At 43.7% G+C, this 26,069-nt stretch overlaps 1 protein-coding gene across 4 annotated transcripts in view; it reads left to right on the forward strand.

The window, feature by feature from the left end:
• The window catches only part of LOC140728225 (putative methyltransferase DDB_G0268948), a 65,462-nt gene that overhangs the window by 6,436 nt on the left and 32,957 nt on the right, over positions 1-26,069 (forward strand). For 3 of the 4 annotated variants that reach the window (XR_012099017.1, XM_073046651.1, XM_073046653.1), the window contains exon 1: positions 21,473-21,749. The exons of the other annotated variant lie outside the window; for it this stretch is intronic. Coding sequence is in view for 2 of the 3 variants with exons in the window: in XM_073046651.1 (XP_072902752.1) it covers positions 21,639-21,749 (111 nt within the window). In the remaining variant the exon portion in view is untranslated. Of the gene's footprint in view, positions 1-21,472; positions 21,750-26,069 lie in introns of those variants that run through there. 4 annotated transcript variants of the gene reach the window in all.

Consider the following 26,069-nt stretch of genomic DNA (forward strand, 5'->3'; position numbering starts at 1 on the left):
TTTCAGAGGTACCAAGGCGACTTGGGAGTCCTTGTGCAGAAGTCCCTAGAAGTTAACTTGCAAGTTGAGTCAATAGTGAGGAAGGCAAATGCAATGTTAGAATTTATTTCAAGAGGACTAGAATATAAAAGCAAGGATGTAATGCTGAGGCTTTATAAGGCAACGGTCAGACTGCACGGAGTATTGTGAGTGGCCTTAGTTCCCTATCTAAGAAAGGATGTGCCTGTGGCGAGGTGGGGACAAGGGTGCTGGGAGAGGACCCACACGCAGGACACGAACACGTCTTTCTTAGGTACAATAAAATAGCGTTTATTACTTGCTACACAGAGGATTGGGAAATCAAGGACAAAGAGAAACACGAACCTCGGGCTAGGGGACGAGGGACTTGGATCGCAGTGGACCTTGTTTCACTGTCACCTGATACTTGGATACCATGGATCGCTGCAGCTAGAAACGTGGACACCAAAACACAGGACAAGGAATCTTGAACCAGGACTCCTCCTTCCGCTCAGGCACCGAGCCGGGACTCTTCAAAAGGTAGACATGGACAACGGGCAGGAACATCGAGTCAGGACTCTGTCTTCCACTCACCCCTGGCAGATTGACCTTGCCTGGACCACTCTGGCGACGGAAGGTGAATTGCTGGTACTCCGATGTGGGCTGGACCACTCTGGCGACGGAAGGTGAATTGCTGGTACTCCGATGCGGGCTGGGTCACACTGGCGACGGAAGGTGAATTGCTGGTACTCCGATGCGGGCTGGATCACTCTGGCGACGGAAGGTGAATTGCTGGTACTTCGATGCGGGCTGGGTCACTCTGGTGACGGAAGATGAATTGCTGGTACTCCGATGCGGGCTGGATCACTCTGGCGACGGAAGGTGAATTGCTGGAACTCAGATGCGGGCTAGATCACTCTGGTGACGGAAGGGGAATTGCTGGAACTCCGATGCGGGCTGGATCACTCTGGCGACGGAAGGTGAATTGCTGGTACTCCGATGCGGGCTGGATCACTCTGGCGACGGAAGGTGAATCGCTGGTACTCTGATGCGGGCTGGATCACTCTGGCGACGGAAGGTGAATTGCTGGTACTCCGATGCGGGCTGGATCACTCTGGCGACGGAAGGTGAATCGCTGGTACTCTGATGCGGGCTGGATCACTCTGGTGACGGAAGGTGAATCGCTGGTACTCCGATGCGGGCTGGATCACTCTGGTGACGGAAGGTGAATTGCTGGTACTCCGATGCGGGCTGGATCACTCTGGTGACGGAAGGTGAATTGCTGGTACTCCGATGCGGGCTGGATCACTCTGGCGACGGAAGGTGAATTGCTGGTACTCCGATGCGGGCTGGATCACTCTGGCTTCTTAACACTCTCGCCCCGAACGGCTAAAGCCAGGGGCTTATAAGCTGCCGGTTCGGGCCGAGGGTAGATTACCTTGATTGCCGAGCTCAAGGGACGCGTGAAACGGAATTAGACGGGAACAAGGAGTCAATGGTCCGGATTGCAACCTAACTAAATTTAAAGGGGAACCGATCCGGACCATGACAGTGCCGGCATTGGACAGAGTCCAGAAGAGGTTCATGAGGATTATCCTGCGAATGAAGGAGTTTAATGTATGAGGAATTTTTGATGGCTCTGAGCCTGTACTCACTGGAGTTTAGAAGAATGAGGGGGATCTCATTAAAACCTATTGAATATTGAAAAGCCTAGATAGAATGGACATTGAAAGGATGTTTCCTACAGCGGGTGAGTCTAGGACCAGAAGGCACAGCCTGAGAATAGAGGGACGTCCCCATAGATTAGAGATGAGGAAGAATTCCTTTAGTCAGAGGGTGGTGGATCCCTGGAATTCATTGCCGTAGACAGCTATGGAGGCCAAGTCATTGGGTATATTTAAAGCAAAGGTTGATAGGTTCTTGATTAGTAACAGTGTCAAAGGTTAGGAGGGCCAGAACGGCCTGTTTCCGTGCTGTGATTGATTGATTGTTATATGGTTATGGGGAGAAGACAGGGGAATGGGATTGAGAGGGATAATATATCAACCATGATGGAATGGCCTAATTCTGCTCCTATGTCTTATGGTCTTATGATTTTAGGCCCCTGGTTCTGCAATAATCAGGTTCCAACAACCGCAACAATCTCTTTTTTATGCAAAATATGACTCCTGAAAGTACAAGACTCTGGGCAATTCCTATATACTCTGAGGCAGAAATGATCATTTCCAGTTTATCCGCCAGTTCAGGAATGTTCCCATACAATTTTGAAAACACATTCACTAAAGCAAAACTTTAATTTCAAAACAGGTACAAGTTGAGTATCCCTTACCCAAAATGCTTAGGGCTGGAAATGTTTCAGATTTTGGATTTTGGAATATATAATGAGATAGCTTGGGATCACCATCATTTCTGACTCTGAATCTATGTGCTACCGGTAATCACCCTTTGTCTTACACTTGTTCATCACACATGTACTTAACAGTAAAAATTATTGCACACCATTAATATAAAGAAAATATATTGAGTGCCGGGTAACAAAAACAGCACAACAGCATCAGGAGACTACCTGAATCATCTGTTGAACAGCAACAAACTAAGGCAGGCTTTCAGTCTCCACCTACGATGTTGTGTTTTGATTAAAAGGTTATAGTACACTGTATTTTAAATTTTTTTAGGTTTTATGTAAGGTACAAAAATAATCAGCATTGTAGACTTGTTCTGGTGTTAGATTTTCATCAGCAAATCTAAAAATTTAATGCCATTGTGTAAGTTATAAAAACAATCAGCATCATAGACTTTTCTGGTGTTATATTTTTGTGATCAGCAGATGCTTTAAAAATTTTTAATGCCGTGCCTTTTCTTAAATTTCTGTACCAGCCTGTTGAATATTCACAATTACCTTCAATTATCAGGTTGTTGTGATAGACCTTTGATCAGCATACCGTTAAGCGATATATGTTCACTGTGATGCTGATGAATCCGCTCTTTCAGTACATTATCAAGAGCTTCATTTTTCACCTTATGCAGTGATTTTCTATTTTTCATTAACCTCTGTTCATTACGTATGTGAGGTCACTTCTCAGAACTATCTGTGCTGCATCGCCTGGCAGTCTTAGCAGCACCTTGTGGAATTTTCCATCTGTGATGTCATGTCAGCACTTAAAAAATAATTCAAATTTCAGACCTTGGATTTGGGATAAGGGGTACTCAACCTGTACTTGAATTCCAGCCCAACAAGAAAGCTAGGCCTTTGTCTGGAATTCTGCCTTGAGCCACAGAAGTTTAGATTAGAAAAGGGTTAATTGGCCTATTGTGTCTTGTAGAGTTCTTCTTAAAGTAGGCTTAAATTATTGCCTTGCTCTGCATGCCTCAGTTATATCCTTTTCTACTTTGAAATTAATTCTTTCACTAATAGATACAGAGGTTAGTGCCTCAAAATTCCATTTTCAAACGTTGCTCTAACTCACTGTTCTCACTGCCTTGCCAGCTATCTTGAAAGTCTTTTTCACCCTTCATAATCTTCAAAACCTTTAGGAGGCTCCATCATATCTCTATCGAGTATCCTGTGCTGTGCAGTACTATTTGAAATGAGCTGATTTTGGTACTTGAGTCACCAGAAGTGTTAAACAGTATCAGTTAAATATTTATGTAATGATGGTATTGGATGCCACCCTGATAACAAACTGAACAAAGAGCAGGATGTTGGTATTGTGTGCAGGTGACCACATACACTTTCACAACTTTATGCTGTGACCCTAGAGAAGGGGATGTCAATGTTGGTGGCTTATAGAGCCCCCTGGTGCCTGATTTTAAATCAGCAGAGAGAGAGAGATGACAGATTTCTCCAACCTCATACACGTTCCATTGCTTCGGGTAAGATGGCAGTGCGCAGAAGCCCAATGGCCTCTCCGGGTCCAATCAAAGGTGTGATCGCTCATCTTTTACATCTTTTTTACGATCACAAGACACTGTTGGATATTAAGAGCATCAAGTACTGCAGGTCCACCCCATCAGCGAGTTGCTTGATCGGTGACAGAGCTGCATACTGTGTTGTTGTCTGGACTTGTTGCACACTGTTGTTGGGCAGTGGAGGCGTTGCGTACAACAGGCAGTGCAAATGATAGTCCTGGACACTTTTATTGTGATCACAAAACCCCGCTGGATATTGGTAATGTAGAATACTACAAGTACAGTTCCCTGGTTCATTGGCGAGACCAACAGCGTAGGAGCTGTGTTATTGCCTCGATTGCTGTGTAGACCAAAGGTTCAAAGTAAATTATTGTCAAAGTACATATATGTCACCATATACAACCCTGAGATTCAACACGTGTAGTATTCTTGTAATATTCTACATTACTCAATAAATCCAATGACCATAATAGACTCAATCAATGAAAATAAATCATAGAATCAATCAAAGACTACACTAACAGTGCGGACAACCAGTGTGCAAATTATTAAAAAACTGTGCAAATACAGAAAAAAATAATAATGAATAAATAAGCAATAAACATTCAGAGCATGAGATGAAGAGTCCTTGAAAGTCAGTCCATAGATTGTGGGAAGCGTTCAGTGATGGGTGAGTAAAGTTGATCAGGCCCTCGTGCCACAGTGTCGCCTGTTGCCGTCACCCAGGAGAGGAAATGCTGGGGCAGTGTGGGAGAGAGCAGAGGCCTCTGTGGGTTGGGGGCTCCTGTTGGTGCTGCCCTCTAGTGTTTACTCAGTGGGGAACAAGCTGGACCAAGTCAATATTTCCTGCACCATCAATCTACAGGCTGTGCCAATCAGCAAGTTGGGCTATGTTATTTTTTTGTGACTGTATGTTTTCCTGCTATCATAACTACTGTATATGTGCCATGTGTGCTGTGGGCTGTTAGTGCTGTGTTTTGCAGCTTGGCCCTGGAGGAACGCTGTTTTGTTTGACTGTACAGTATTCATGTATGGGTTGAACGACAATTAAACTTGAACTTGATATTAAGTTGGCCTGGCCACCCGAAATGTGCAGGTGCTTTAGAAGCCTGCAGCTGTCTCCTGTAAAAAAACGGCAGCAGGGTCAGCATTAACTGGGGATCATAAACACAAGAGATCCTGCAGATTCTGGAAATCCAGAGTAATACACACAAAATGCAGCATCTATGGAAGGGAGCAAGCAGTCAACATTTCAGTCTAAGACCATTCATCAAGACTGAAAAGGAAGGGTCAGAAGCCAGAATAAAAAGGTGAGGAGAGAGAAATGAGTATTGACCTCATCAGCTCTGGAGAACTCCCATCCATTGCCACCAGGCTCATAGTTCCCTTACCCCCACTGCTTGCTTCTACCTCTTACCCAAGATCCACAATCTTGATTGTCTGGGTAGGCCTATTGTCCCTGCCTGCTCCTGGCCCACTGAACTCGTGTTCTCTATATTGATTCCATTCTATCCCCCTTGGTTCAGTCCCCTCCCACTTATATCTGCAACACTTTCCATGCTCCCAGTCTCCTCAGTAACTTTCCCTGACCGCCTCATTTTCATCATGGATGTCCAGTCCCATACACTTCTATCAAGAAGGCCTTAAAGCTCTCTGCTTCTTACTCAATAAAAGAAACAACCAGTTCCCCTCCACCACCACCCTCCTCCATCTGGCAGAACTGGTCCCCACCCTCAACAACTTTTCCTTTGGCTCCTCCCACTTTCTCCAGACTTGAGGGGTACTGTGGGCACCCCATGGGCCCCAGCCAGGCCTGCCTTTTTGTTGGCTATGTAGAACTGTCCATGTTCCAAGCCTTCCCCAATAATGCTCTCCACCTCTTCCTCTGCTACTTTGATGACTGCAGTCATGCTGCTTCATACACCCATGCTGAGCTTGTCAATTTCATCAATTTTGCTTCTAACTTCCACCCTGCCCTTAAATTCACTTGGTCCATTTCTGACACCTCCCTCCCTTTTCTTGATCGCTTTGACTCCATCCCTGGAGATAAACTGTTTATAAACCTACCAATTCCCACGATTATCTCAACTATACCTCTTCCCTAAGTCCTGTAAAAATGCTATTCCCTTTTCTCAGTTTCTTCATCTCTACCGCATCTGTTCCCAGGACATGGCTTTCCTTTCCAGGGAATCAGAGATGACCTCCTTCTTCAAAGAATAGGGTTTCCCTTCTTCCCTCATCCACATCTCCTCACCCAATCCTCCCACTGCCCAAAAAGTGGCAGAGTTTCTTTTGTCCTTACCAACCATGCCATGAGACTCTGCATCCAACACATCATCCCTCCCAGCATTTATCCCTGCAAGCGGCCTAAGTGTTACCCCTGCCCATTCACCTCCTCCCTCACCTCCATTCAGGGCCCCAGGCACCTTCCAGATTAGGGAACACTTCACCTGCGAATCTGCTGAGGTCATCTATCATGTCTGATGCTCCCAATGCAGCCTCCTCCACATTGGTGAGATCCGTCACAAATTGAGGCCCGTTTCGTTGAGCACTTCCGTTCCATCCGCCACAAGCTGAGTTTCCCGGTGGTCAAACATTTTAATTCCAATTCCCATTCCTGTTCCTATTGTAACACTTACCCAACAGGCTGGTATATGTCTAGGGGAAAAGGAGATCCAGCCACACACTAACCCCGCCTCCCGTACACGCAGGTGCTGTGAGAATCGAGTTTATGCCTCGCGCCCGCCCACAGTATCAAACCCACATAATACATTTCATAATACCGTTATGAAATACACTTTAAAGAGTTTACTAAAATTAAAAGAGTATTAGGCAATACAATATATATGCAAGGAAAAAAACAAAAGGCGCCAACTTATCAAAGTTCAGTCAGTTTAGTGCACATCGTTGGAGCTCAACCTTCGAACCATCCGACCCCTCGTCGCTTGCCTCCGACCTCCTCGTCTTCGCACCTAGGACCCCCCGGTGGTCTTCTGAGCAGTGCAGCGCACGTCCACCTTCCTCGGCGTCTTCCTCCCGACTCCCCACCAAAAGCCCGCGAAAACCCCTTCCCCACGTGCCCAGCCTCACAAGACAAAATAACATTCCCCATTGGTTAACAAATGAATACAATTACCATATCAGCAAGTATAAAGCAAAACAACTGCGAGAGAAACACTTATCAGACAAAGAAGCATTCCTACTCTTAACCAAAAAAAACCCATTTTGAGTAACATACACAGGACATTGTACACTATTGTGTCAAGGTGAGGCCACCCTTGGGGTGGAAGAGCAACACCCTATATTCCGTCTGGGTAGCTTCCAACCTGATTCAAAGATTCAAATTACATTTATTATCAAAGAATATTGATTTCCAGTAAAAATAATCCCATGATGGACTGGGTTGTATTCACTGCTGTTTCTAGGCTTTTCTGTTCAAGGGCACTGGTGTTTCCATACCAGGCTGTGATGCAGCCAGTCAATATACTCTCCACTACACATCTATAGAAGTTTGTCAAAGTTTCAGATGTCATGCCAAATCTTCTCAAACTCCTAAGGAGGTAGAGGTGCTCCCATTCTTTCCTTACAATTGCTCCTACATGCTGGGCTGTTTCTTGTTTGGAGATAGTATTGTGCAGCATTGTGAGTGCTTGATTACGGTCGCTGGTGGTATGTAAACTGAAGTCAGGATTACACAGGAGAATTCCTGAGGTAAATAGAACAGACGGCATTTGATCTTTAAGTTTTCCAAGTCGGGGAAACATGAGTTTGATGGAATTGCCAAGTTGGAGCACCAACAAGAATTAATCATAAGCACACACCTCCTCCCTTTGCTTTACCCAAGTCCACAGTTTGGTCCATTCTGTAAATCATTAATCCTTCTAGTCTGACTATATCGAAACCCACAATAGAAATGTGTCATTTACATTAACGACCAACACAACCTAAGCAAATTCTGGAGGCAGCCAGCAAGTGTCACCACACGTTCTGGTGCCAACATAGCATGCCCACTGTGTTCAGTAGAACACGCAAGCAACTACAACACAGCAACAAAACAACGTAACCACAAGAGAGTCCTCATTCCTCCCTCCCATTGTCCCACTTATCCACACACACAGACAGGCCTCCACCCTCAGTCCCTGGCTCAGGTTCCCAGAAATCAGGCCCCCAACTTCCAGACTAGCCAACTCAGAGACCTTGACCATTGGACTTGACTTTGACTTTGATCTTCAGGCTTTCATGGATGTTTGACCTATTGACATATTACATATCATTATTGTTGCCCACGTCACTCTCCTGCCATTCAGCAAAGGTCGCTGGGGTGCTTTGCATGTAAGTACACATGTTAATAATGTTACTTCCCTGTGATTATTTCATTTCTTCAAACATATACAGGATTCATTTATACACATACTGTATTAGATTGAGAAGAGTCAGGTGTTTGTTTGTGTGTCTTTGCTATGAGCTAGTACATTTCTGTGGCAGCCTAATTTCTGGCTGCTCGCCATGTAACTCCATGTTTGAACAAGACACCCTTATCGCTGTCCTTCAGTTCAAGGAATGTACAATGCATTGTAAAATTACCACCTTGCTCACTGAAGGCAGAAGTAAAACCTATTTTCCTGACTGATGCTGAAGAAAATTCTCATTTCGCATTGGCAGGGCAATGAACACAGTCTAAACTATAGCTGAACTACTCATATTGTCATACAGCGCAGAAACAAAACCTTTGGTCCATATCGTCATAGAGCAGGGAAACAAGACCTTCCACTCAACAGATATATGTCAGTCATCCAACATCATTATCCCATACTAATCCATTTTATTCTCCCACACTTCCATCACTAAGTCCTACAGATTCCAAGGAAAATTTAGAGAGGACACTTGAACTACCAGCCAGCATGTCTTTGGAATATGGGTGGAAACCCAAGCATCTGGATGAAACATATGCAGTCACACGGAGAACATGCAAACTCTGCACAGACAGTGCTAAAGGTCAGAACTGAACCAGGTTGCTGGAACTAAGGCGCCAACTCTACCAGCTGCATCTCTGGGCCACCAAGACTAGAGCAAAATATATACTGTGCACCCTCCAAGAAACCCTTGTATTTTGTGGAGTTTAAAACTCTGATGCCTGTAAGGAGTTTGTACGTATTCCCTGTGACCGTGTGGGTTTCCTCCTGGTGCCCTGGTTTCCTCCCATATTCCAAAGACATACGTACAGTGAGGGCTAGTGATTGTGGGCATGATGTGTTGGCGCGGAAAGCATTGCAACCGCCCCACACAATCATCACTGATTTGACTTGAAGCAAACACCACAGAATGTTTCAATGTACATGTGGCAGATAAAGCTAAACTCTCGCCCTATTGCTCTTTAAAAGCTTTGATGTTGAAGCATTGGGTCTAAGTCTTACTTGGGGTCAAAGTGGGAATGTGAATAACAATGCACTTAGGACGCAGAGTACAGTTCTGTCTCTGAATCTCTCAGGAAGGATATACAGTACTTGCCTCAGATATAGAGCTACAGAGGTCATAGAAAAGAACAGCACATAAGCAGGCCCTTTGGCCCATCTAGTCTGTGCTGAACCACTTAAAATGCCTACTCACTTCGACCTGCATGTGAAACATAGCTCTCTACAACCCTGCCATTCAAACTTCTTCGACAGCTCGTTCCACACTCTCACAACTCTCTAAGTGAAGGAATTTTCCTTCATGTCCTCCTTAAACTTTTCACCTTTCCCCCTTAACCCATGACCTCTAGTTGTAGTCCCACCCAACCTTAGTGGAAAAAGCCTGCTTGCATTCACCTTATCTATAAGCCTCATAATTTTGTGTATGTACTTCTTTCAAATCTCCCCTCAATTTTCCACGTTCAAATGAATGAAGTCCTAACCTATCAACACACACAAAATGCTGGAGGAACTCAGCAGGCCAGGCAGCATCTAGGGAAAGAGTACAGTTGATGTTTCGGGCCAAAACTCTTGGCAGGACTGGAGGAAAAAAAGCTGAGGAGTATACTTAAAACAGCAACACACACAAAATGCTGGTGGAACACAGCAGGCCAGGCAGCATCTATAGGGAGAAGCGCTGTTGACGTTTCGGGCCGAGACCCTTTGTCAGGACTAACCGAAAGGAAAGATAGTAAGAGACTTGAAAGTAGTGGGGGGAGGGGGAAATGCAAAATGATAGGAGTAGACCGGAGGGGGTGGGATGAAGCTAAGAGCTGGAAAGGTGATTGGCGAAAGTGATACAGAGCTGGAGAAAGGGAAGGATCATGGGACGGGAGGCCTCGGGAGAAAGAAAGGGGGGGAGCACCAGAGGGAGATGGAGAACAGGCAAACAACTAAATATGTCAGGGATGGGGTAAGAAGGGGAGGAGGGGCATTAACGGAAGTTAGAGGTCAATTTAAAAGGTGGGGGGAGGGGAGAGAGAAACACCAAATGATAGGTGAAACCTGGAGGGAGAGGGGATGAAGTAAAGAGCTGGGAAGTAAATTGGTGAACTAGATTATTCTGGGTAGATATCTGGAGAGTTTAAAACTAACTTTTACTCTAGATGTAAGAATGAGAGGCAATTTCATTAAAATTCTAATATTCTGAGAGCAGTTGGCAGGTTGGATGCCAAGGGCCTTTTCTCTCCCTGGAAGGGGACAAGGATTATTGCCTCGGGATTACAGGTCAGCTACGAGGAGAAATTTCATTACAAGTTTGTGGATCTTTGGAATTCTCTATCCCAAAGGGTCATAGCTGCCTAGCTAATGAGTCTGTTCAAGGCTGAGATTGACCGTTCTTTGGGCTCTTGGGAAATCAGGGGTTATGGGGATTATACATGGTAGGGGATCAAGCACAATATTGAATGTCACAGCAGGCTCGAGAGGCCATTTCTCTTTCTATTCATGTCCTTGTTTTAACACACCCAACCTCCAGCTGCTTTTCCACCTCAGGGATACCTCATCAACTAAATGTTGAATATTCACTTTCATTACACGGTAGGAGGAGCTGTTTAGAGAAATATGCAATTTTAAAATTAAAGATTAGCTTTATTTGCCATAGGATACGTTGAAATATTGAAATATACATCATTTGCATCAAGTCAGATCGGAGAGGGTTATGCTGGGCAGCCTGCTAGTATCACCACACTTCCGACGTAACATGCCACAACTCACTAACCCTAACCGTACACCTTCGGGATTTGGGAAGAAACCGGAGCACCCCATGGAAACCCACGTGGTCTCGGGGAGATTGTACGAACTCCTTATTGATAGCAGCGGGATTCACACTCTGGTCTCGTAGCTGGTGCGTCGTAAAACACTGCACAAACTGCTATGCTAAAGTGCTGCTCTCAGCATAAAGTTCCCATTTGCCAAATCTAACCCCAATCACTACCAATGTGTGCGTAAACAAGAACATCAGTTAGTTACACTGTGCATAAAAAGAAACTCCTATCAGGACCACCCCTCCCTCTTCTCTGTTCAGTTAGATTTGCCCTAAATAACTTCAACTAATTTATCACAGTTGCTGGAATGAAGCCCATTCCCTTGGAACTCAAAGTCCAAACTGACACTGTGCAACTGTACTGATTGTTGTCGCACTTTTAAAAATACTTCAAAAGTATCTTTTCTCCAGTGTGGAGATAACATTTACATAGTTCTTTTAGCATAATAAAAGAATGCAAAGTATTTCACAAGAGTGTTATCAGATAAAACCTGCAACAGAAGGCAGTGTTAGGTAAACTGAAGCTTGGTCAAAGAGGTAGCAATTAAGGAGGGTATTAAATAGGGAACGAGGAAGATGGAGGAAGGAATTATCACGCACAAAGACTTGTGAACTGAAGCACAGCTGTAAATTGGATAGCAATTAATATTGGGGATCCTCAGGAGACCTGCACCAGACTCACTTTCGAAAAGCACTCTCGCCCATCCTCCCCTCCCCACTGCTTTACTTACTTAACGGTCGGCTTCAATTATAGAAGTGGTTCCTAATACAATGACGTAGTTTGCCTGAAAAATAAAACTATAATAATTTGATTGTACTTCTCCGCTGAACCATAGTGACCTACATGCACTTTGTTATTAAAAAGTGTGCCGTCCTGTTGCTGAAAGGCGGATCAGCAGTTCAAAGTCTGTACATTCGTCTGTGCTCTGGTTCTATGCTCCACAGTTCACAAATCTGATATTTCTTGAGGCATTCATTTAAGATTCTGCCTTCTCTTCAGTAAGTCCACATGATAATCAACGTTTGACAATACTACGACGAAGGACAAAATTATTTTGTGCAAGCAGTGGATGCTGAGAATTTAAGCAGTAGGTGTGAATTGATTTTCGAAAATTTATCCCTGTTTATCCCTGTTTTAAAGATTCAGTGGTGTGAAAATCCCTCTCTAGTTCTCCCCAGCACATCGTTCTCCTTTAAAACACCCGTTAAAGATAAAGGGCCAAACAGATCTTCCATGTAACTCGAACAAAACACGGGAGAGTTCAGCTGATGCTGCCCTTGCTCGTATCTCCTCCATTTCCTGGACATCCCCATCTTCCCATCTTGTCCTTGCCCACCACTCCATCCAACACATCATTCTCCGCAACCCCCACCACCTTCAACAGTACCCTACCACCAAACACATCTATACATCCCCCCACCTCCACTCACAGCTTTCCTCAGGGATCGTTCCTTCCATGATTCCTTTGTCCACTTGTACATCCCCAATAATCTCCCTCCTGGCACGTATCTCTGCAGGTGACAGAAATGCTTCACCTGCCCACTCATCTTCTCCCTCACCTCCATTCTGGGCCCCAAACAGTCCTTCCAGGTGAAGTGATACATCACCTGCAAATCTGTTAGGGTCGCCTTTTGTATCTGGCGCTCCTGATGCAGCCTCCTCTACATCAGTGAGCCCAGACACAAATTGGATGGGGGTGGGGGCGCAACATGGTCGAGCTCCTCCGCTCCATCTGTCAAAAATGGAATTTCCTAGTGGCTGACGATTTTCATTCCTATCCCCATTTCTGTTAGGGCATGTTGGTCCACAGCCGCCTCTTCTGCAATGCTGAGGCCACTCTCAGGGTGGAGGAGCAACGCCTCATGTTCTGTCTAGGTAGCCTCCAACCGATGGCATGAACTTTGATTTCTCCTTCCAGTAATATTCTCTTTCCTCCCCCTTCCTTCTTCTTCCATTCTCCACTCTGACCTCCTCACCTGCCCATCACCTCCTTCTGGTGCCTCTCCTCCTTCCCTTTCTCCCATGGTCCACTCTCCTCTCCTATCAGATTCCTTCTTGTCCAGCCCTTCACCTTTCCCATCCACCCGGCTTCACCTATCATCTTCTAGCTAGTCCCCCTTCCTCCCCCCTCCCCACCTTTTTATTCTGGCATCTTCCCCCTTCCTTTTGAGTCCTGATGAAAGGTTTCAGCCCAAAACAGTGACTGTATATTCATTTTTATAACTGCTGCCTGGCCTGCTGAGTTCCTCCAGCATTTTGTGTGTGTGTTGCTATAAATTCCCTTCACAGTCTATCAGATATGTGTGCTGATACAACACATGAATGAGTTAATCCTTGCTACAATAACTGCAAGAGATTGCACCAATGTCGTTGTAGTTCCTGAGTACTTTGACAAAGATTTCTCTGTCCCTCCAAGAAATCAGTGGTAGCTGGAGGAGAGAACTCTTGCACCACTTTCAGGACTTTTTGAATGATCATGAACACTGTTTCCAAAACCAGCGTTTTGCGTACAATTTCAGACATCTTGGCTTTTTTTGGGGAAACTAGTCTCCTCATGTGTTTTAGCTGAATGTTGGTGTTACCAGTTAGCAGAACAAACTTGAAGTAATATCTGCCGGGTTTACACACAGAACGAGTGTTTCCGAAGGGACCACACTCAATCCATTTTCATGGCAGCCAGCCTACAGCAACAAATGTCATTGCTGCCACAGGCGACTGATAAGCTGAGGGAGAGGGAGCTAGAGATACACAGGTTTCTTGGAGGGACGTAGAAATCCTTTTCAAAGTAATATGCAGCAAGAGGAAGGCTGTTTCTCAGGGTGGACAGGGGTTCTGCTTAGGGCGCCTTATTAGAGAGATAATACATCAGCCATGATGGGATAGCAGAGCAGGCTTGATAGGCTGAATGGCCTAATATTGCTCCTATGTCTTATGATGGCCTCATACGAAGAGCCTTGAAAATGGTGGCAAGAGTTTTCTCCTCCAGGTACCACTGATTCCTTGGCAGGTTATCCCAAGCTTCTTAGAGAACCTGGCACAGTCCTTCTGCAGACCTGGGTTGTCTTGCTTGCTTCTGTCTCTCCAAGTAATCCCAGACAGCCTCTCTGCTGTTAAGATCAGGGCTCTGTGGAGGCCGTGCCATCTGAAACCATACAATAAATCTAGGGTGCACAGACTTTTGCACAGTACTGTATATCTGAAAGGGTGTGATGGGAATCTATATATCATCTGGCATCTCCTTGCTGGTTACTGGTGTTACAGAGCAAAACTCTTGTCATACAATTCCTGTTCACCAGAGGCACAAAGTACCAGATCTCATGCCAACAAACCCCAGTCCAAACACTGGCGCCTGTTAGATTGTGACATTGTCTGAGTCAGGGGTGATAGGATGCCTGCATCACCTTTATGAAGAAGACACCAATGTCTGCTGGACTGACATTACCCAGTTGCTCCAATATCTCAATCAGACGTCCTGGATGAACTAAGAGATCTGCAGTCTGCTGAGGGCCAGATCAGTGGCAACCAGCTAAGTACTATACAAAGGTGCAGGCCCAGCTTCTGGAAAGTTCCAAATCAAACCTGAATCACAGGAAGATGCTTGACAGCTGTGGCAGGGTTTGAATGCTCTCACCTCCTACAAAGCGAAACCATGTGGCATAGGTGACAACAAGGTTTCACTCCCAGATGAGCTCAATGGCTCTTATGCTCCCTTTGATCGACAAAACATGAAGGCACCTTCACAAACTCCCACAGCACCCCCCCCCCCCCCCGATGACCCTGTGATTTCAGTCTCTGAGCCTGACACGAGAGCATCCTTCAGGAGGGTGAACCCATGGAAAGCATCCGGCCCAGTCGTGGTACCTGGCCGAGTACTGACGACCTGGGCTAATCAACTGGCTCAAACGTTCACTGATACAGTTAACATCTTGATTCGGCAGTCTCAGCTACCCACCTGCTTCAAGCAGGCTTCAATTATACCAGTGCCGAAGAAGAACGTGGTGACCTGTCTCAATGACTATCATCCAGTAGCACTCACATCCACTGTGATGAGAGGTTTTGAGAGGTTGGTGATGAAGCATATCAACTCCTGCCTGAGAAGTGACTTGGATCCACTCCAATTTGCCTAACGGCACAACGGATCCACAGCAGATGCCATTTTGTTGGCTCTTCACTCAACCCTGGAACATCTGGACAGCAAAGATGTTCTTTACCGACTCTAGTTCAGCATTCAACAAAAAACTAATCAATAAGCTCAAAGCCCTAGGCCTCAGTACCTCCTTGTTCAACTGAATCCTTGATCTCCTCACTTGGGGATCCCAGTCAGTTTGGATTGGCAACAACATCTCCACAATCTCCATCAGCACTGACTGTGTGCTTAGTCCACTGATCTGCGGACTTTATACAGATGACCGTGAGACTAAGCACAGCTCCAACGCCATATTGTTGTTGACCGAATTAAAGGTGATGAAGAATATACATATAGGAGGGAGATTGAAAACCTGGCTGACTGGTGTCACAGTAACAACCTCACACTCAATGTCAGCAAAACCAGAAAGTTGATTATTGATTACAGGACGAGGAAACTAGAGGTCCATGAGTTGATCAGAGGTGGAGAGGACCAGCAACCTTAAATTCCGAGTATTATTATTTCAGAGGACCTGTCCTGGGCCCAGCACACAAGTGCCGTTACAAAAAAGGTACAGCAGCACCTATACTTTCTTAGAAGTTTGTGAAGGATCGGCCTGTCATCTAAAACTTTTGATAAACTTCTATAGATGCACAGTGGAGCATAATACTGACTGGCTGCATCACAGCCCGGTATAGACACACCAATGCCCTTGAACAGAAAATCCTAGGAAAAATAGTGGTTACAGCCCAGTCCATCATGGAAAAAGCCCTTCTCACCAGAACACATCTACAAGGAATGCTGTTGCAAGAAAGCAGCATCCATCATCAGGGACTCCCACCATCCAGGCCATGCTCTCTTCTCGTTGATGCCATCAGGAAGAAGGTACAGGAGCCACAGGTCCCATACCATCAGGTTCAGGAGCAGCTATTACCCCTCAACCATCAGGCTCTTGAACCAGTGGAGATAACTTCACTTGCCCCATCACAGAACTGTTCCCACAACCTTTGGACTCACTTTCAAGAACTGTTCATCTCATGTTCTCAATGTTTCTTGTTTATTTATATATTGTTATTATTATTTAGGGATTTTTTTGTATTTTGTGCAGTTTATTCTGCACATTAGTTGTTTGCCTGCTTTCGTTGTGTGCGTTTTTTCATTGATTCTATTGTGTTTCTTTGTATTTACTGTGAATTTCCGCCAGAAGATGAATATATGTGACATATGTGTACTTTGATAATAAATTTCCTTTGAACTTTAACCTTTGAATCAGAATATCAGCGTCCACAGAAGCAATGTCACAGGAAGATCAATACAACTATGATCTTGACAAGCAAATCTACAATGGAGCCACTTTGTGACTTTGATCTCAACACAGAGATCAGAGCAGGAATTAGAGAATGATTGATTACCTTTCTGTTTTCTAACTTCAAAACATTAAATTAACTAGAAGAAAAACAAAGAGCCAAGAAATCTGAGTCTTACTTTGTTCTTTACTTTAAGTGAGGTGTGCACGTATCACGTGGTAACGTATCATGTATGCAATTCACTTATTTTTATATATAACCCATAATGAATTACTAAAGCAAACAAGAATGCTTATTCAAACAATATATTTACAATATTACTCAAATACTACTGAAATATTAAAATACAACTCCTCCTCGCTTAGCTATAAACTCCAACTTAATAGAGATTGCATCTCAACGATATACACAGTATATTATATAATACAATTACTATATACAGACATCCACAGCATAGTAAATTTTTAAATTGTCCCATTCAGGCCCAAAATGATTTAATCACGGCAATGAATTTCTTACTCATGGGGTAACATCTTTCCTGACAATGAGAATCACTCTGCTTGGGAGGTGAGACTGTGGCTGTGAAACAATCTCAGATCCTGGGGTCTCCATCACCGTGGCTGTAGGAGTTGACTCTGAGACTGCTGCAAGTGGTTCTGACAGCTCCAGACGCCTTTCTTCTCCTTCTGTTTTCTTCTAGTTTGTGCATCTTGATCGTGGGAAGGAGCATTTAGTTCACTTGAGTATTCTTATTAATCTTTCTATTGCTCTCTTTATGATATGATCTCTCCTCTTGGATTCCTCATTTACAACATCATCTGACAAATTCTCTGTTTTCGTCTCTCCATTGACTCCCTCACTTTCATTCCTGACTGCAACTGAATTGTGTCTCCATTTGCCACTTCCATTGATACAGCTATTTCAACTGCTTTTTAAAATTTAAATTGTGCTTCAATTAGGAGCCATTTTGAATCCTTTCTTCTTCAATTCCACAAACTAAACGATTTGTTAGTGCATCATTAAGCCCATTAGTAAACCGAGAATGCTCAGAGAATCTCTTCAATTCAGCTATGTATGCTGAAATAGACTCCTTTCTTTTTGATTCTGCATATGAAACCTAAAGCTTTCTGCAATCAACAATGGTTTCAATTCAGAGTGTTCCTGCATTACGTTCACAATATCAGCAAAGCTAATTTCAGCTGGTTTGGTGGGAGTAGTTAAACTTCTAAAGCTACGTCCACACTAGACCGGATAATTTTGAAAACGCCGGTTTCGCGTAAAAACGATAGGCTTCCACACTAAGCATTTAAAAAAATATCTCTGTCCACATTGAAACAGAGATTTTGGTGAATCTCCTCCTACTGGGCATACACAGGACACATCTACCGAAAACAAGCGACGTGTTTGGTGTCGAATCTTGCTGTGAAAGTGCGCGTTTGTGCAGTTAAGAGACTAGAAAAACTTAAAACGATGGACAGCTGTTGGCTCTCACGCAGGAGGACTTAAAAGCTAAAAAAAAACAAATACTGGAGCGTACGGAGGCAACCGACAGGGAGTTCACGGACAGATTGACCCGGCTGACGGCGAACATTGAAAAACTGACTAACTCTGTTGCATTAATAAAGCACCTTGTTAAATGTATAAAACATGTCTGCATCAGTGTTATCTTGTATTTCCATACAATGTTACATGAGGCTGTTACACATCTATTGTCAGAGAAGTACTTGCATAAATAGGTAAACCACCTTCATACGAGCAAGGACAGAAAACAGGGCATAGTGAGTATATTTATTTATTCAGTAAGTTATGGGTCAAAGTATTTGGTGAGTATATTTCTAACTCTTCTGGCTTCAGTCTCGTTTCTCATTCTGAAATTGTCAGCTTGTGTTCAAGAAAACAATGAAATGGCGCGCTGCCCACTGACAGAGTTTTCACATTTCTCTGGTTACCCCGTCCACACTGCTCCGGCCAATCCACCGTTTTCAAAATTACACACTTTGGAGAGCGTTTCTGAAAAGCTCCGGTTTCGGGGGGCGAAAACACCGTTTTAGTGTAGATGGAGGGTAAAAACGAAGAGGAAAAGCTTCGGTTACGGATTTATCCGGTGTAGTGTGGACGTAGCCTAAGCAAACTGTTTGCTTGTCCCCCTAATGCACTCAGCAAAATAGGCACTCACTTCTCATTGGCTATTTCATTCACTTCAAAATACTGTTCAATTTGATCAGTATGCAAAAACCTGTTACGTGTTGTGCAGTTGAACATGTCAATCTTTTCGATGTAGGCAGCCAATTCTGCACTTCTTTTTATGATTATCATCACATAGTACTCATTGTTTATGAACCCATGAACTCCTCCATTTTCTGCTTTTCTTTTAATTTGATCACTTCTCTCACTTGCTGCACTGTTTTTTTAAACAATTAGTTTAAAACTCAAACGTCTCACTGCACTTCAAATGGTAGGTAGTTGCCTTGGGTTCATTTTAAAAATACCTCATTGCCACTGTTACGTCTTGTAACTTCAAAACATTAAACTAATTGGAAGAAAAACAAGGAGCCGAGAGATACAAGTCTTAGCTTGCTCCTTACTTTGAGCGAGGTGGGCAGGTATCACGTAGCAGCATCATGACATATGCAATATATTTATTTTTACATGTAACCCATAGTGAATTACTAAAATGAGCAAGAATGCTTAATCAAACAATATACTTACAAAATTACTCAAATACTACTGAAATATTAAACACACAACAGCCTTCTAACAGAATATCAAATGCTTCATTGATAACAGCTTTGGAATGTGTTAGCCTGTGAAAACATTGTTCAGCATAAAAATATAGGAAATATTGGCTAATTCTTTGTCTTCTTCCTCTTGGTCACTGGCTTGCCTTGAGTGACTCGCCAAATGATGTCTCCAAAAATGGAGTTCTGTCACCACTGACACTACCCATTGAATGAGTATCACAGCACCTCAATACTTGATGAAGTATTCCTTGTTAATTCTAACACACTCTGTGGACCTTAGCTGGTGTTTGAGCGTACAACATCATATTCTGAAAATACCCAGTTAGATCTCATCATTTAAGCAGTTTCCTTCTACAAATACAAAAATAAAAGGCAGCATTGACCTTCTGCAAGTTCTGCTGAGACTCTCCAATGAATGCCATGCTATGAAGCTGTCTAGTCCATTCAACATCAGCACGGGCACTGATGGCCATTGATGGCAGGTGCACTAACAGAGAAGTTCCCAGCACCGTTTTGTGGTTTTTAACTATAAACAATCCCAAATGCCACCCACCTGTAATGTTTCCCTGCAAGTGTTGTAAATAGATTTTAGTGGTGTAAGGCTTTGAACTTCAGGAAATGCCACCACGTTTCCCATTCACAATGCCATCCACTGGCACAAAGAAACACCAAGAAAACTATGAAATGGAAATCTACTGTGGCACGATTGAGAGCATCCTGACTGGCTGCATCACTGCCCGGTATGGAAACTGTACCTCCCTCAATCGCAGGACTCTGCAGAGAGTGGTGTGGACAGCCCAGTGCATCTGTAGCTATGAACTTCCCACAATTCAGGACATTTACAAGGACAGGTGTGTAAAAAGGGCCCTTGGGGACCCAAGTCACCCCAACCACAATCTATTCCAGCTGCTAACATCTGGGAAGCGGTACAGCAACAGGCTCCGAGACAGCTTCTTCCAGCAGGCCATCAGACTGATGAACTCACGCTGATTTGAGTGTACTCTATATTACATTGACTGTTCTATTTATTATAAATTACTATGATTGCACATGGCACATTTAGATAGTGATGTAACAAAGATTTTTACTCCTCATGTATGTGAAGGATCTAAGAAATAAAGTCAATTCAGTTCAATAGGTGGGCCAGTCTAATCTACCAATAGGTAGTAATTGCTTGTATCTCTTTTTTCTGGTTGGAAGGTGGCTACCAGCAGAATGCTTCGGCAAAAGTCAAGTCTCTCACCTTCTGACCAGCGGCTTGCCAGTAAAAAATATAGTTTCTTATCTGGCATTGTCTGCTAGGAGCTGAATCTACCAACTTTCACCTCAGTGAGTGGTTTAAAGTCCCAGCAAAGACAGCCAAGAATTTCAGGAGGACCAAGATAGCTAATTGACAGAAGGTGTCACACTGAGCAGTTTGGGCAGGACGGGGTGCCTGCTGGAGGTTTCTTGGGGTCCCTGGTCAGAACTTATCCAAGTTGGTTTCAGCGGATACAGTTCAGGTCAGGTAGTTTGGGTAGGTGGGGGAGGGGGCGGGGAAGGTCCTTAAGATATAAATTGAGCAAGGTAGTGATGTGGCTATTCTGACCTTAATCAGATTGAGGGGTATTCCAGCCTTAGGGAGATTTAAGGCACTTCCTCCACCTGTCTCAGCTGTTCATTAACACCCACAACAACAAAATCATTTCTATTGTTATTTTAATTAGCTTCATGCGCAAGGAAGTATTACGACAAATTATGTGATCGGGTGTTAACCCTTGCAGTCGGTGTTGCAGGTGTTTTCGTTAACGTTTGTAATGTAATTGTTGAATATGGTACACAGGAGCATTCATTTCACCTCATTCACTATGCAGCAGTTTGACCTAGTCCAACATTCTTAAAAAGTACTTTATAATTTCAAGACTTTCTGTGTAACTCCTCCTCACACGACTTGCTTGCTCAATAAATATGGCTTCAGCGAGATAAAAGACACTTCCAATAAACTCAGCAAACTGGCAATAATTTTCTTGAGTTTAGACTTTTCTATTCATGGTCACCCACATTGCCCTCTTCAGCTGCATACTGATATGTTTGCCGACTGACAGCAGGGAAATGAAAGAACCAATGGGCTGGAGAGGCCAGGAGCTGCCTCAGAAGCTCATTGGTTTTTCATTGCTGATCTGACAAGTGAGAAAAGTGACTGTAAGAATACTGAGCAGGAAAAACTGTAAGCACTCGGGCAATCTGTGCAGAAAAAGAAACAGAGTTAATGTTTCAAGTGGAATATCTTTCATCAGACAGAGAATTACTTGTGTTTAACAAGCCTGCTGGTGAGGAGTTTGGTTGTTTTATTTCACACAAGCATGGCCACACGTTTTTTCGAGGGGAAGGAACATGCTGCTCTGTATCAGAAATACAGACCCTGTGCACCTACTGAAACTAACAGCCTCATCCTCAAATACCTGGAGAAAAAGGTGAGAGAACTAAGAAAACACAGGAGATAAATGCCGGGAAATAAGATTAGCCTCTGACCACTGCAGTAAAAGGAAAGAGCTTTGAATTCTGATCTTTTACATGCTAACAGAAGCCACAAGTAAATCAGGATTATTTTTAACTGGATCTCTAACAATGTGAATAGCGGTGCATAAACATATACATGCATCAAGTCAAAAGATAAAGGAGTTTTAAAGGTTTCCTTCTGTTCACCCTGTTCATTCGGTTGCACTTTAAACTGCTGGTTCATGCCTCATTACCCATGAGAGATTAAAATTTGTACCAAGGCATGAGGGAAAGATCATTAACTTTGTCATGAAAATAAAGTGAGATATTCTTAATTCTTCTAAAGGAACAGTACACATTGAATGGTTCTATTAGAAAGAATATCTAGTTTCATCATTCTGGAATATATTTTATTATTTGTTAATTTATTTGTGGAAATGTTACTTTATGTGTTGTGTCTGAGTTAAATGTACTGTACTCTGCACCTTGGTCCAGAGGAACGTTGTTTCATTTGGCAGTGTACATATGTACACATGAATAACCACAAACTTGAACTGTCATCCACATTTGACAATAATCACCTATAATTTAAGACCTAGCAAAAGGACTAGTAATTCGGATGAATGGCAGAATTCAACTTTTAAAGTACAAAGTTCAAAGTAAATTTATTATCAAAGTACATATATACACAACCCTGAGATTTGTTTTCTTGTGGGCATTCTCAGTATATCCAACAACCATAGTAGATTTGATGAAAGACTGCACCCAACAGGGTGGACAGCCAGTGTTCAAAACTGTGCAAATGCGAAAGAAAAAAGAAATAACAATAATAATAAATACATAGGCAATCAATATTGAGATCATGAGATGAAGGGTCCTCGAATGTGAGTCCATAGATTGTGGGAACAGTTCAGTGACGGGTAAGTGAAGTTCAGTAAAGATAACCCCACTGATTCAAGAGCCTGATGGTTGAAGGGTAATAACTGTTCCTGAATCTGATAGTGTGAGTACTGAGGCTCCTGTACTTTCTTCCTGATGGCAACAGCGAGAAGAGAGCATGACCTGGGAGGTAGGAGACCCTGATGATGGATACTGCTCACCTGCGACATCTGAGGAGGGTTTTACCCATGATGGACTGAGCCATATCCACTGTTTTTCAGTAGAATTTCTTGTTCAAGGGCATTGGTGTTTCCATACCGGGCTGTGATGCAGCCAGTCAATATACTCTCCACCACACATCTATAGAAGTTCGTCAAAGTTTTAGATGACATGCTGAATCTTTGCAAACTCCTAAGGAAGTAGGGCCTTTGTTGTGCTTTCTTTGTAATTGCACTCACGTGCTGGGCTCAGGACAGGTCCTCTGAAACGATGATACTGAGGAATTTAAAGTTGCTGACCCTCTCCACCTCTGATCCCCGATGGGGACTGGCTCATGGACCTCTAGTTTCCTCCTCCTGTAGTAAATGATCAGTTCCTTGGTCTTGCTGACATTGAGTGAGAAGCTGTTGTTAGGCACCATTCAGCCATACTTTCAATCTTCTCCCATATATACTGATCCGTCGCTACCTTTGATTTGGGCTATGACACTAATATTGCTAGCCAACTTCAGAATGGTATTGGAGCTGTGGTTACCCACACAGTATTAACTGTGAAGTGAGTATAGCAGGGGACTAAGCACACAGATGGGATGTTGTTGCCAATATGAACTGACTGGGGTCTGCAACTGAGGAAATCAAGGATCCAATTACACAAGGTCTTGAAGCTTATTGATTAGTTTTGAGGGATAATAGTATTGAACACTGTGCTGTAGTCAATAAAGAGTATCCTGATGTATGCATCTTTGCTGTCGAGATGTTCCAAGATTGCGTGAAGAGCCAATGAAATGGCATCTGCTGTGGACCTGTTGTGTCATTAGGCAAATTGGAATGGATCCAAGTGTCTCCTCAGGCAGGAGTTGATATGTCTCATCACCAACCTCTCAAAGCCCTTCATCACAGTGGATGTAAGTGCTACTGGATGACAGTCATTGAGACAGGTTCCCACGTTCTTCTTTGGCACCGGTATAATTGAAGCCTCCTTGAAGCAGATAGGTACTTCAGACTGCTGAAGCGAGAGATTAAAGATCTCAATAAACACTCCTGCCAGTTGATCAGCACAGGTCTTTAGTACTCAGCCAGATATCCCACCTGGGCCAGATCTTTTCCATGGGTTCACCCTCCTCATGTCAGGCTCGGAGACTGAAATCACAATGTCATCGGGGGCTGTGGGAGTTTGTGATAGTTTCTCTATGTTTTGACAGTCACGTTGAGCATAGAAGACATTGAATTCATCTGGGAGCAAAACCCTGTTGTCATCTTGATGTCACTTTGTAAGAGGTGATAGCATTCAAGCTCTGCCACTGCTGTCGAGCAACCTTCATTGATTCATGCTTAGTCCGGATTTACCAATTTACTCATGAGATGGTTTTCCGGAGATCATATCTGGACCTCTTGCAACTTTTTTGGTCACCAGACTTGAAACCTCTGATCTGGACTCAGCGGATTGTGGATCTCATGGTTCATCCAGGGTCTCTGGTTGGGTAAATTTCTGAATGATTTTGTAGGGCTACACTTGCCTACAACTGTTTTTATAAAGTCTGTGACAACCATAGTTTATTCCTTCTGATCCATAGTTCAGATCAACTGGCTGGAGTGTTTCATGAGATTGTTAACCTCTCGCTTTGGAAGTCTAAGGTACCCACCTGCTTCAGGCAGGCTTCAATGTACTAGTGGCTAAGAAGAACATGGTAACCTGCCTCAATGACTATCATCCAGTAGCATTTACATCCAATGTGATGAATTATTTTGAGAGGTTGCTGATAAAGCAAGGTACAGTTCTGATCGAAAAGCTCCAGTACCTGGGCCTCTGTACTTCCCTCTGCATCTGGATCCTCAGCCTCCTAACTGGAAGACCACAATCTGCGCAGATGGGATATAACATCTCCACCTCACTGACAATCAAGACTGGCGTGCCTCAGGGGTGTGTGCTTAGCTCAATACTCTACTCTCTCTACACCCATGACTACGTGGCTAGGCACAGCTCAATCGCCATCTATAAATTTGCTGCTGATACAACATATTATTGGCAGAATTTCCGATGGTGATGAGAGGGCGTACAGGAGCGAGATGTACCAGCTAGTTGAGTGGTGACGCAGCAACAACCTTGCACTCAACATCAGTAAAACCAAAGAACTGATTGTGGACTTCAGGAAGGGTAAGACGAGGGAACACACACCAGTCCTCATAGAGGGATCAGAAGTGGAAAGACTGAGCAATTTAACATTCCTGGGTGTCAGCATCTCTGAAGTTCATACCTGGAGCCAACATATTGAAGCAGTTACAAAGAAGACGCACCAGCGGCTGTATTTCTTTATGAGTTTGAAGAGATTTGGTATGTCACCAAAAGTACTCGCATTGTGGAGAGCGTTACAACTGGCTGCATCTCCATCTGGTATGGGGGGTGGGGCTACTGTGCAGGATCGAAATAAACTGCGGAGAGTTGTAAACTCAATCAGCTCCATCGTGGGAACTAGCCTCCATAGTATCCAGGACGTCTTCAAGGAGCGATGCCTTAAAAACGTGCTGTCCATCATTAGGGCTCAGCATCACCCAGGTCACGCCTTGTTCTCACTGTTACCATCAGGTCGGAGGTACAGAAGCCTGAAGGCACACACTCAATGATTCAGGAACAGCTTCACCCCTCTGCCATCAGATTTCTGAATGGACAATGAACCCATGAACTACTTTATTTCTATTTTTGCACTACTTATTTAACTTAACTATTTAATATATTTATATACTTACTATAATTTCTTCTCTTATCATGTGTTGCATTGTACTGCTATCACAAAGACAGCAAAGTTCACGACATATGCTGATGATACTAAAACTGATTCTGAAACATATCAGCTCCTGCCTGAGAAGCAACTTGGATCCTCTCCAATTTGCCTACTGGAGCAATAGGTCCACAGCAGATGTCATCTCACTGACCCTTCACTCAATCCTGGAACATCTATACAGCAAAGATGCAAACATACGGATGCTCTCCAGCTAAAGCTTGGCATTCAATACCATCATCTCCTCAAAACTAGTCAATAAGCTTCAATACCTTCTTGTGCAATTAGATCCATGATTTCCTCACTTGCAGACCCCATCAGTTTAGATTGGCAACAACATCTCCTCCACAGACTCCTTCAGCACAGGTGCATCACAATGCTGTGTACTTCGCCCCTGCCCTGCTTACTGTACATTTATATC

The sequence above is a fragment of the Hemitrygon akajei genome, chromosome 5 (genome assembly GCF_048418815.1).
Source record: "Hemitrygon akajei chromosome 5, sHemAka1.3, whole genome shotgun sequence".
Lineage (NCBI taxonomy): Eukaryota > Metazoa > Chordata > Chondrichthyes > Myliobatiformes > Dasyatidae > Hemitrygon > Hemitrygon akajei.